The 13,191-nt window shown below is 44.4% G+C and overlaps 1 protein-coding gene across 3 annotated transcripts in view; it reads right to left on the reverse strand.

Moving 5' to 3' along the window:
* LOC141968743 (uncharacterized) overlaps positions 1 to 13,191 on the reverse strand; it is a 162,154-nt gene that overhangs the window by 125,508 nt on the left and 23,455 nt on the right. For all 3 annotated transcript variants that reach the window (XM_074923809.1, XM_074923810.1, XM_074923808.1), the window contains exons 4-5: positions 11,233 to 11,286; positions 3,267 to 3,320 (exon numbers count right to left, since the gene is read on the reverse strand). In XM_074923809.1, coding sequence (XP_074779910.1) covers positions 3,267 to 3,320; positions 11,233 to 11,286 — 108 coding nt within the window. The remainder of the gene's footprint in view (positions 1 to 3,266; positions 3,321 to 11,232; positions 11,287 to 13,191) is intronic.

The following is a 13,191-nucleotide window of genomic DNA, read 5'->3' on the forward strand; positions in this document are numbered from 1 at the left end:
TGAAATTATGGATTAACTGCCCAACTCTTCTCCTGCAGCAGCCACAACATGAGAATTAGCCTAAGCCTTGTCCATCATTAAGCCACAGCACTTTGCCCACAAGCTTCTCCTCTTTCCCATTCCAACCAACTGAGCACACTACTTCCTCTTGTAAAGGAAGAAATAGTTCTCTTCTGTTTTTTCCCTACCTGGGAAAAGTCCAGAGCTGTGCAATTTAAACACTTCAGCTTTGCAATCCCACTACTAGTATTTGAAACATCAGCAAGCCAAACTGATGAGCTATCTTGGAGCCAAACCATTCACTAAAATGAAAATTCAATTTTTCCTAGCGCTATAACAGCGTTTTATCCAGAGCAGCTAACTAAGCAAAGCATACTAACTCCTGATGCCAAAAGCCTCCAGATGAGAGATGCAAACCCAACTCTTGTAATGGCTTTCAAATACACACCCTGTCTGACAAGTAACCCTACTCCCAGTCCCAAACTCTATTGGGGCATCCTCAGAACTACATCGAGTCATTAGCAAAAATACCCCTCCTGTCCCCACCAGCAGTTTACAGGTCACACAGACAGCCACAGCTCTAGCCCAGCACATGTCCACAGGCATTTAAGAGGTTATCTACCATAATAAGTCCTTGCTAACTAGAAGCAATAGCAATTTTTCAACTGCCAAGGACAGTGAACAGAATGCAAAAAAGTGGCAAGAAATCCCCTTTAAGGAGTTAGACATTATAAATTGCTGAGAAAAGCACCATGGGCTAAATTCTCAAGTGGCACGAGCGGGTGTAATGCCACTGAAGTCAGTGGAACCATGCCCAAGCAGATCAGCAGGAATTTGGCTCAACAGCTACATACAGCTCTGTGCAAAAGATGAGCTTCCTAAGCACAAGAATTCTAAGTGCTCAGCTGCAGTGATGAGAATAAGGAGGACACTGCAGAGGGTGGATGCAGAAAAGCAGCGGTCAGACAACACAACGCTGATGCTCTCCAAGTCACAAACTGGACAAGAGACACACACAAACACGCACATGTCTGCCAGCTGCAACGCCACATCCCTTGGATGCAGCTGACTGCCTGACCTTGTAAGTGCTCTGTTAATTCAACTGATAAAAATTATGCTCCTGGGTTACTTCCTAAGTGACAATGACTCGGTGTTAGTCATTGTTTCCAAGCTGTATCTATCTGGGAAATTTCAGTTCCCTTTCTTGGATTGCTTGTTTTTTCCCTGGTATTAGCTGCTATCTGGGGAAGACCTAGTCCAGCAGCCACTTCAAGGCTCTCAGCAAGAGAAGCTCTAGCTGGAGCTGCTCTGCCTTGGCGCCCAGGCTGAGCTTTCACAAGTTGGTCATTTCAGCCATGGCCTGGGTCTACTAAAAAGATATCAGGTCCCAAGCACAGGCTTGTCAAGACTGGTGAAGAGTATAAACATTTAAAATGTAAGGGGGTGAATTACCAATTTTCTGTGTAAAGTCCATCCTTTTGGACTGATGTAACACCAGAGAAATGAAAGGCCAAAGGGAAGTCAAAACTCTGGGATCCGATACACACCTACCAAAAAGTGCTTCTTATGCAAAATCTCGCAATCAGGGCTTAGCAGGCTCTCCCTGCTAGAGGCGAAGTTATGCCCAGGCCTGGGCTGAGCTACAGCTCTCACATCCCATTTCAGTCTTAATGCTTTTGACAAAGCATCATGTAGAACAGCCTCATCCTGCAAATGGTGGCTGGACAGAATTAAAATATATATTGCACAGACCAATGACACCAGATGTCTGCTGCAGACTATTACAGCTATACATCTGCTGAGGGCTTCCTGCTGCCAGACCATGCATCAAGATGGAGGAAAAATGCATACAAGAAGTTTTTATTTCTAGTAGGAGACTAGCTGAATACAGCTTTACAGCCAAATGATGATTTCTGACAAGGCATTAGGCTAAGTGTTTAAAAAAAAATAAAATCCTATAGCATAAAAACGTAGTTTGACTCCAGTGATTAGACCAGGCTGAATTTGCAGGACTGGAAGTTAGATAAAAGAACTTTGATTTGACTTATAAAACTCAACAAGTGTGATCTGGAAGTCATTGCTAGAGAATAAATGCAGAACACTAAGATGTAGAACTTTTACAGCCTCACTTTTCAGGCCATATAACTACACTTTTGAATTTAAAACAGCTGCTGTTCACCAGCATGTCTCCAGTGCCTAATTTTTAATCACGTAGAGGCAGCATGCCAAGTTTCCAGAATCTTTTTCCCAGAGCATCAATAGTGTTCATAACATCTCTGCCTACTGATGAGATCATGAAAAGCAAGGACTCTCGCTCGTACCTTTCGCTATGTTTGGCTGAGACGTCCTACAGCTTCCTTCATAGGGAAAACCTCTATTAAACATTGCCTTTCAAAACCCAACTATCCTTTAGTCCCAAGTAAGTGTTATAAAATATAAATCTATTTCTGTGTAAACAATGACACCAAAACAATCCAAACCAATTTCCCAGGAACTTCACAATCTTTAGGTAATGCAAAGCCTTATACACAGGAACAAAACATCTTTCTGAAGGGTTTTGCAGCACACAGAATTAGCTCCCCTCTGAGCTCCATCTGTGCTAAAGTCCCATGCAAAGGTTCAGCTACAGCACCCCAGGAGGAATGCGTGTGAGGGAGAAAAGGGCAAAACACAGGGCTCCTGGTATGGCAGGAGGAGGTCTCTGAGACCTCATGGAAGAGATGAGGACATCTAGAAGGAAGAAACAGGATCAATTTGGGAGAACTGATGGAGTCAGGGTTCCCAGAAACTCTGGAGAGGGATGGAGGGAAGAGGGAGTTTCAGGAGGAGGAAGGCAGAGGATAAGCCGGGTGTTGTCAGTCCGTACCCAAAGAAGGAGGAGTAGGGTGCAAAATCCAGAGAAGAGAAATGGTAAAGCAAAGAAATCCAGACCTGGTGAGGCTCTGGAGTGGGAGGATTCCACTGCCCTCATCTCAACATAGCATTTTGCTCCCTGACACGGCGTAGCTTAAGCAGGATCTTAATCAGGCAGTCTTTGAAATTAAGGAGAACCAAGAACCGAGGCACACAGCAGGGTCTCTCAGAAGAACAGAAAAAGGCCTTGGCTGTGCTGCTGGAAGGCCTGTGTGCGAGCAGAGGGGAGGGGAGAAAGGGCTTCAGCTACTTGTCATTTTGTATGGAGCAGGGTAAGAAAAAGCTGTACTTCCCCCACGGGGACACCCTCTGGAACAGGAAGGCAAAAGCTCCTCACGCCAATCAATACTTACTTTCAGGCCTGGGGGGCCAGGTGAGCCAGGGTTTCCGTGGGGACCTGGGGGACCCTAAAAAACACAACAAACACATAACAGAGTCAAAAGGAGTCGGTAGACATCTGCATTAGTCCCGGGAACAGCAGAAAGTCTCAGGCTGGGTTGTGGCCAGATGTAACAGCACCAGCCGTCCGTGCCCTGGCAGGAGGCAGCTCCAACGACACCCTCGTTAGTGCCTTCAGAGTGCTGAAACTTGGCTGCCAGTTCCCACCTACCTTTACAGAAGAGGATATGTGCCTGTCACTGCAAGATGTGTCATGACGACGAGGTAATTTGGGTACACCAAATATTCCACAACCAGGAACAGAAACTACCTTGGGTCAGACGAGTCAAAGCTCTAAAAGGAGTCCCAGCAGAAAGAGACGGAGGTAGGCAGAGGGGAGTGGAAGTGTGTGTGGGTGTTAACGATGTTTTTGGCCAAAATGGAAGAGAACAGAAGTAATTACTAAAGGGAAATTGTTATTTGGGATGAATGCATTTCCACTACAAGACAACCAGATTTTTGCCTTTACAGGTTAGGAAGAGAATGGATGGCTGGATAGTAAAGCCGGAGGAGCAGAAGTAAGTCCCTGTTTAAACCATTAAAATCTATATTTTTGCACAGGCCCCACAAGGCAATGACACTGTCAGAGTATCTACCTCAGATCACATAAAGCAGTATCTCCTTTTACATCATATTTTAAAAGCATTCTGCATATTTTCCGAAGACTATTTAAGGAGTTATCTGGAATAAGCAGCTAAGAATAGTTTATCCCAGGATTGTATACAGCACAGAAGATCTGTTAACCTTTCAGGCAGTAGTAAAAACAATTATAAGTCCTCTTGAACACGTTCCTGGGAGATGAAACAACCTGAAGATACATTTCCAAGGGCTCCTGTTCTGCCAAGAGTGTGTGTGAGCTTTACACCACCATGAGGAGCACTTCAATGTACCCTCTAGCTAGAAGAAGTGCAGGCTAGGGGATAAAAAGCCACTCAGACACTTTCTCAGTAAGCTGTAGTATTTCCGATGAGCATTTCAGCATACATGGGGCCAAAATCTTCAGGGTCTGATTTCCAAGGAAAATCACTGCAGTTAAACATGCGACTGCCATCCAAGCTCAGTGCCCTTGCTCTGTGCTGATGTCTATTCAGTTTTATTTTTACTGCACAGTAATAGAAAATAATGGGGGTTTTTATTTAGCTATTGTATCTTGTGGTATAGACAGTTGTTGAGTGCTCAGCGCTGTTTCACAACACATGCTGCTCTGCTGTAAGAGGCTGTTCAATTAAAAGGCTGCAGCTGAGCTTTTCAGATGGCACTTTTTACCCAAATAAATTTAATGTCCCATTCTTAAATTCCTTCCAAATTTTCAGCCTGAAATTCTCTGACAGTTTAGCCTAGCTGTGAATTTCCAATGAAACTGAAACAACTTTCATTGAAATTAAGGTGTTTGAGTATCACATTGTCATTTAAAAACCCATATAACAGCTGTAAACAGAGTAACTGAGCACTGAGTAGTCTTAAGTAAATTCATCTTCCCTGCAAACTGTGGCATCATCTGTTCACTTCACCGGACAGGACACCAAAACAGGGACTAAATGTGCTGCTTACGGTAAATCAGCAAGTCTGTGGTAGCAAAAGCACTTTGACCCAAGACTTGGAAGTCTCATATTAAGTGACAGAAATCAGAACAGTAAAGTCTCTATAAAAGATGAGTTCCTAAAAAACTCTTGCACGTAAGCAATAATCTAGGTAGCTCTGAAGAGGGTTCATAAATCCAGACTGCTGCTAGATTTGAGGAGGGAATTCAGCTGTTATTCAACTTTGGAGTCAGGCAGCTTGGCTCAAAGCCCATTTCAGTGCAGTTAGTTGAAATCCATGCTCCACCATAGCCTGGGGCAGGCTTAAAACAGTGTCAGGCTGGAGAGAACAGCGTGGTTTGATGTGACTCCTAGCTGAAAACGATAGTTTCCAGGAGGAAACCTGGAACACAGGAAGCTCAGCTGCTAATCAGGAGCTCCTGGATAAAAGACTAATCACACCTCCACCAAAATCTGATGCAGGTTCTTCCAGAGCTAAAGCAAAGCACAGCAACAAAATCAGAAAAAGCCTTAGCCAAAAGGAAGGAAGAAGGGAGAAATAATCTAGTCCTGGTATCCAGTGACAAAACAAGCGATTATGAAAAACACAGGCTCTTGACATGAAACAGCATGCAATCCAGGCAAAGGAAGGTCAGAGATTCATCCTGTTCCTAAAGACCCATGTGGACTTATCCTAGTGAGAAGTGGCCACATCCTGCTGATGAAGTGACAGCGCGAAGTCCAGTCTGGCGCACAAGAAACTGCTGTAACCAAGTCCGGGCCTTGTGCTAGACATTTTAAACTGCTCTCATAACTGTGGAGAGAAAAGGGTGTAGTCTGGCAGTAGTCCTAAAAATGGTAAAAAAAATAACTGATCTTGATGTGTTCCAACATGGTTAGTCCTGAATCTGTGATTACACCCACATTCTTGGCAGAGGAGGAAGATGCAGTGTGGTACAGTTAGATGGGCTGAGCAACAAAAGGTACAGGACAGCATCCGCCTCAGGAGCTGTTAGCAATACAAAATCTGAACAGGCAGGCCTTACAAATTAATCCACGCACCAATCTGTGAGCCCCAATAACAGTCATCATGCCCCTAGGCTACCCACCCTTGTTTTATTAAATCCAGTCCAACGTTCATTCCTCTTCTCCTACTCCTTCAGAATTACCCATCTCCAACCAGTGCTCCCAGAAATACCCCTCTTTTCATGGAGAAGCAATTCAAGAGTTCGTTGCTTTGTAGTTCTATAGTTAATTGCTATATTTTACTCATGCTATCCTGGATTTAATTCAATTTCCCACTCATATCTAGAAATTGGGATTGTCCTGAATATATCTGCCATCAATACATTAGTTTTGCTCCTCTTTTCTACACACAGGATGGGACAATGCTGAGACCACTGAATAAAAAAATCCCACAGCATGTGTTACTATTTGCACACGTGCCTGTTTACCCACCCACATTGGCTCCTTTAAAACTCCTGAAACAATCCAATCTAGCAGCAAGCAAACTTGCATCTGAAACCATCCAAGCCTTGCACCAGAAATTCCACGGAAAATTTTACCATGGGGCAGCAGTAGCCCAAGGCTCAGTGGCACGGAGAGCAGAACAATCCCTGAATGTGTTCTCCAAGTGAGAGAGGGTTTCCCAAAGGTGACGGGTTTGTAATCACCCTGGAATGTCTTTTACGTGAACGATGCTACTTAAGAATACACTGTGCCATCCAGTTCATCTCAGTGACGTGCCTGGAGATGGGACCCTGCTCACAGAAGCGCTTTTATGTGTAATGGTTCGCAGCCAGCAAAAATTAACAAAAGTGTAACTGTGCACAGCTTCCCCCATCCCTCCCGCATTCACAAGGAGGGAAAAAAATCCTCCAAACTCCTGCTAAATGTTAGAAAGCCTCAGTCAGAGGAATGACCGCTCATTCAAAATTCATTATGTCTTGGGGTTTCACTGTGTAAAGCAACTTTTTTCTGCTCCTGACCTACAGATCCCACTCTGACCTCTGGCTTGCTGAAAAATGAGCTAAATATTTGAAGTGAAGCCAAACAAACTGTTTCTTTACACACTTCTTTTCAGAAATTGGAAAATCTTCCTAATGGAATGAGGATACCGGGGAACCTCTACAGCTGACTAAGTTCTTGCTTGTTTTAGGAGGGAAGCCCTGCGTTTTGAAGGAAAGGGAGATTTTTTGCAACCACAGACCAAATGTAACAGGGACATGTTACACCGGGACCTTGCAATCTTTCAAGCTGCTAAGGTTCACAGGAGGATGGCAAGAACATCCCAAAGCATTAGGGAGTGCATTTTTTATTTTTTTTTTTTCACGCATCCATTTGGATTTCTCCTGTATTTTTCAGAGAGATTAAATGAAATGAGCAATTGCAGCATGGCAAGATTTTTATTCCCAATTCTGCCTCTGACCTGTTGTGTGGACATGGGTAAAACACTCCCCTTGTACCTGAGTTTGCTCACCTGTTAGAGAAGGAGATCAACTTCCAGTGGGATCTGGCTTCCTAAATTATTTAAGTGTTTTGGAAAGTCTGACCGTAGCTCTTTTCTTGCTGTCCTGGGAGTGAAGCCAACGACTGGACTCCTGCCTGTCACGTGTCAGCTTGCTGTCTCCTTCACGTAGGAGGGGAACAGATAACTAGGATTTACATAGTGCTCCTCTGGAAGGCATTGAAGATCGAGTATTAGTGTTCACTGTACTTTTCTGCACACCTGATTAAATCATGGGTAGTTTGCTGGTGTAATATGCCAGTGAGGACTGGAGTGAGTCACAATTTGTGATCAACATAGACATGCTGGCAAAAGCCCCTGGTGCAGACAGCATGGGAGTGAAGCTAATCGAGTCCTGGGTGAGGCAGGAATAAGCTACAATGGTGCAGAAGTTATTACTCCATCGGGAGCCCTTTGTTGACAGTTACTTGTAGAGCTTGTTAGCACATCTCTGCTAGCAAAACCCAGTCTCGGTCACTGCCTCCCCACTAAACCTTGATGTTTGAGGAAATGCAAAGGTCATCTGCAGAAATGAAGTGTGACACGCATCGCTTGCACAGAACTGCTCTGCTTGGGTTGCTGACCGTGTACCCAAGGGCCACTACTCACATACACCCCCATGGAAAAGCTGTCCCACTACGTGCTGGCAAAGCACAGCACATAAAGCTGGGAAACCCTTCATTGCTAAAATTGCCATTTTCTTCAAGAGGCACCTCAGGTCTTACACAGACACTTGCCAAGGCACACGGCACATTTGTTTGAGGAGAAGTGGTGTGGATGGATCTTTTGCTTGTGCCTCAAATTCTTTAATGCAGACATAAAAGCTGAAAACAATCCTAGCTGGACACAGAGAAAAAACCTTCCTGTAAAGCACATGTGACCGATACAGCGATATCTATACAGGTTTGCAGAGCATCCTTTCCAGTCAGAACTGCAACAATTGTACTCCTTTCCTTTGGAGTCCCTTAAACAATAATGAGAAGAAACACCCAGCTTTCATTTGTTATATATTTCTGCCTTCACAGTTGCAGAGGGTAGACCATAGCTATAGTCTGAATCTGTCTCAACGGGTCCCTGATACCAAGTGCTATGGTGTAAAGTTAATTCCATGCTCCTAAAATGGGGACTGGCTTTTAAAAATGGAAAAAACATAATTTTCAAGATGATGGCCAGTATCCACCTGGCTACCCTACCTTGAGTGCTGGGATATGTCCTGAGCATAACCTCTTTCAGGCTTTAACAAAGACTGGCATTTGTTATTGCAAAACATGGAAGAGCAACATCCAGACTGCATAGACAAGTCTAGTGATATTTATCTGCTGGAAACAAGGAGCCAAAATCATGGGATCAACCGGCTTTTCTTAGAAACTGTTGCTGACCACAGTCTCACCCTCAAAGTAAAAGCTAATCGGAGCTTTCGTTTTACCCTGACCAATATGGGGGAAGAAAAGGAAATAAATGAGAGACAATACATAATTCAAAGGAGTGGAAATACTGCACTACATCAGCAAGAGACCAACTTTATGGACTTCACAGCTACAGAAGGTCACAAGTCAAATGCTGCTACTAGATTTTCAAATGAGCCAAGTAATTGTATAAGCACTAATAATGTAGAAATTATGCAAGCTATAACAAGGGCAATTAAGTCTCATGCTTTAGGCCACAAACTGCATTGGTGACAAGAAAAAAATCCTTCCTTTCCCCTGGCATTCAGCACTGCAAAGTTGTATCCAATATTCACCTCCTCTCAGGAGCTCCAGTCTTGGGCTGGAGCCTCATGGGACACCTCATGGGTAACCCATGGGCTGGGCTGGGGTAAGAACTCTGCAGCTGCTTTGTTTGAGGATCAGGTTAGCCAGAGGTAGAGCATAACCCGTGCAGTGTTGCACATTTATTTGTGTCTCATGCACAACAAAAGCAAAAGATGCCAGAATTCCCCTAAGCCTGTCTTAGTTTCCGGCAGCTCCTCTTCTTTGCAATGAAATCTTTAAACCCCAGAGCCCCAAATAAAAAATACTAGAAAAAACACGTTGCAAAGTCAAAACAACTTATGCACAGAGCAGTTCTGTCTCCAGTGCTCCAGGTCAGACATTTACAGAGTGACCTCTTTGCCCCTTCCCAAAATTAGCACAGCCTCTTTGCATAGGTCTGAGCCAAGCCAGGCTCAGCTGTGCTGAACACTTCCTAACTGGGAACTCTTTCCTGGAGCAATTCTTAGCACCTCTGGCAGGGACTAACTCAGAAACCCTCTGTTGCTTATTGTCTTTCAGAGGTTCATCTTAAATACAGAATGGAGTGTGTCACATCTGGGGAATAACACACACAGTTACGACACAGCTTCCACACTGTTTTTTTCTTCAGAAAAACCCACGTTTTGGTAGGTAGTGAAATTCAGATGCAGAGCTGAAATTTGGTCATTCACACCTGCAGCTGGCATCTCCAGGTTTGCACACCACAGGATTGCAAGAAGTAACACTAAACACCTCTCGTGAGTAATGAGCTCAGGTAAGAACAAACTTTCAGCCTCAGTTGGGATTTGCTAAGAACTGCAAACTCTGGGCAATTTGCTGATGTGGTTGCTGCTCAAGGGTTTGTAAACAGAAGCCACCAGGGCTGTATAACCTGTCGTGCGGATGTTTCACTAAAGAATAGATTGTCCTGTCTATAAAACACATGAGCATGGTGCTACCTAATGCCTTACACTTACATCCCAAATCAGTGTCCAGGTCTGTTGATATCCACACCCAGGCTGCAGGGGGTCCTGCAGACCTTTTGGCTTTTACTGTTGTAGAAAGGAGGTGCGTTGATCTTTACTGGTTACTGCAAGATCTCACAGGACTCTAACAAGTGTCCTCAGGGAATGCACAGCTTTCTAGCTCTTAGCCTCTTGGTTGTTCTTTAAAGACATTACATGGGGTTGAGTTTTAGCCAAGTATGTGTGAGGAAAACTCCCTCTGCTGCCAGGCCAGGATGCTGCCTGGATCACAGATCCAAATATTCCCTTCTTCCAGCCTCAGACACTTGCATCTTTTGATTCCCAACCCACATCAGTTCAGTGCTCAGGAAACGGGCTCCCTGACTGTACCTTGTGGGACAGCACCATGCTACCATGAAAACGTGCCAACTGTTAACTGTATCCAGGTCAGGCATCTTGCCCAGCTTTGGGAGACTACTCCTGCAGCTAGGCCAATGCAGAAAGCTTTTCTCACAGCTAGCTGCAGCACTCAACACCAGATGTTTCCTCAGCTTAGCACTCAATGTTCAAAGATCCGCATCAGAATTTAATGTGGGGAGGAAGAAATTCAGGAAGTTGCAATGGATCTTGTAGAACAGCTAAGAGATTTTGCTCTAGATCTTGAAAAGGAGTCAGAGAGCAGGTCTCAGTCTGCAGAACACAAAAGCTCATACTTGTGTGTTGAGTCCTTGGTCCTAGACCATGATCCCACTAGTGAAGATATAGTGACAGTGAAGGACCTCAAAGGAAGCAATTTATGAAGCTGGGGAGAGTGAAGGACAGAACAAAAAGCAGCCAAAACTAATATTCAGCACTAGGTTTGAAAGAAGAAATGGATAGTGGAAACAAAATGAGAGAGGCAGAACTCATTCTCCTGATGGCCATTTGGAAACATTCATCCCCAGCCTTTGCTGATGCCAGACCTTAGCTCAGGGAAGCTGCAAATCACCAGTGCGGCCTCCTGAAAACCTTTAACAGGGAATGAGAGAAGGAGGAAGGCCAGACCCCAACAGTGGGGTTTTGAAGCAATCATTACTCAGCTATGGGAACACCAACAGCCCTTGGAACAGTAGGACAGGTAGATGCAAGTTCAAATGGACAGAAATTTTTAAACCACTTACTCGGGAACCTCTCTTGCCAGGTGGTCCTGGTAAGCCTGGCAGACCCGGTGGACCCTAAAAAAATAAAAATAAGTATTAATGACAGTTCTGTAACAGGATGGTGCTCCTGACAGTCTTTCAGAGAGACCCATAATGCCACCATTTAGCGAAGACCTGGGTAGAAGGGCCAGTCATAACACCACAGCTAGAATTGCCTTTCATCTTATGCTATTTCTATAAAGGGATAAAAAGCCACGCACAGTAACTTCTGCAGAAGCATATATATATTCCCACGGAGTAGAGACAGAGCGTTCATATCCTTTGCTGTGGACTGCGTTCCCATGATCACAGCAGTGTTTCACGCTTCCACCCTGCTGGACCTCTGCTGTAACACAGGGGTAACACAACTGTGTCTCAGCTCCAGAGTTCCCTGCTATGTGCTAGCACATGACAGAAGTAACGTGTTAGCACCTCGGTGAGGGAAGTACATTGTGTGTTGTAATATATATCAGCTGAGGATGTGTAGGTTCCTACATGAGCTGCAACATAATTACATCCCAGCACTTTATTTTAAAGCAGCATGTTATAAAATGTAGTAAAATTGGTGTCAGTGTTGGAAAACCTTAAATATGGCTCTGTAACATAGGAAAGGTCAACTCATACATGTCAGAGTAGTGGGGATTCTTGGAAGAGGGTGAGAACAAAGTGGAGATATCAGGCGCCCAGCCGTGCGCTGATCTGAAACGGGTTAGGAAAAAATACTTAAACCAATGAGGTTTGAACTCCTTTGAATTTATTCATTTATTTATTCATTTTTCCAGTGGACTGGAGAATTCAGATTTCTGGAGAGCCATCTGCAACTCCTAATAACTCCTCAAAACTTCTTTTCCCCCAAGCCAAAGATGTCTAACAAGAATAACTGTTAATTAAAGCAACTCCCAGAGGATTTATATTCTAGTAGCTTGTTGCAAAAGACAAGTTTTCATTGCATCCAGGAGAGAAAGATATCCAGAGCAGCAGACTGAAGAATGTTTGGAAGGCAGGCCGAGCTCTCCAACGGCATGGCAGCAGGAGAGCAGGTCCCAGGAGCAACGCTCCGTGGGGAAGATGGGTGCATCACATGGAGTGGGTGCAGCATGAGCCCCGTGTCCACACTCTGGCCCCAGCACGGCCTCGGTCCCTTCCTGCTGGACCATCTCTGCAGGACCTCATGATGGCCCCGAGCAGAGCCTGCTGCAAGGCTGACCCTGTTGCTGCCGAAGGATTGCCAGGCAGAACTGCTCAGGCTCTGCAACGTATTACGGGCCCTGAGGAAGAGTGAAAAGTTCATGATCCCTAATGCAGTTTTCGGGAGTCATCAAGTGCATGATTTAGTAACAAAAACAAATCCTGAAGAACCCTACCCTAAATCTCATGCCCAGGATAAGATTTTGAACAGAGAAAACTTGCCTGAACCATAGAAGTAACTGATCAATAAACACTCTCCTAGTATTACCAACCCTCCTATACATAAGCAGGAATTTAGTTTGTATAAAAGCAATCTTTCAAAAAAGACATCCAGCCAAACAGTACAGTAGAAAAAAATCAGGGGAGGAGTAAGCAAAGCCCAGGCTAGGTCACTCTGTGCTACTGATTTGCCAGGACATCAAATGAATCATGTTTGGTTTGTTTTTTTTTTTTTTTTCTGTAGTTAGTTCTGTCTGTAGTAAAGACGACAAGAAAAGGATTGGTTTAAAGCTGTAAGAGCCTACACAGCATAGAACAGCTAATGCCCAACACTGGGACACACAGGGATGGACTTCTACCACCATATCACTCAGGGCTACTAACAAACACTACTGTCTGCCCTGGAGATTTCCAGTCTCTATAGCCTGGGACACTTCATATGATCCCTTTGCAAGTTGCTTATTCCTGGCTAACACAGCATTACCGGTCCTTGTATTAACAATCCTCATTGATACAGCTGACCCTCATTTCAGC

The sequence above is a fragment of the Athene noctua genome, chromosome 20 (assembly GCF_965140245.1).
Source record: "Athene noctua chromosome 20, bAthNoc1.hap1.1, whole genome shotgun sequence".
NCBI lineage: Eukaryota > Metazoa > Chordata > Aves > Strigiformes > Strigidae > Athene > Athene noctua.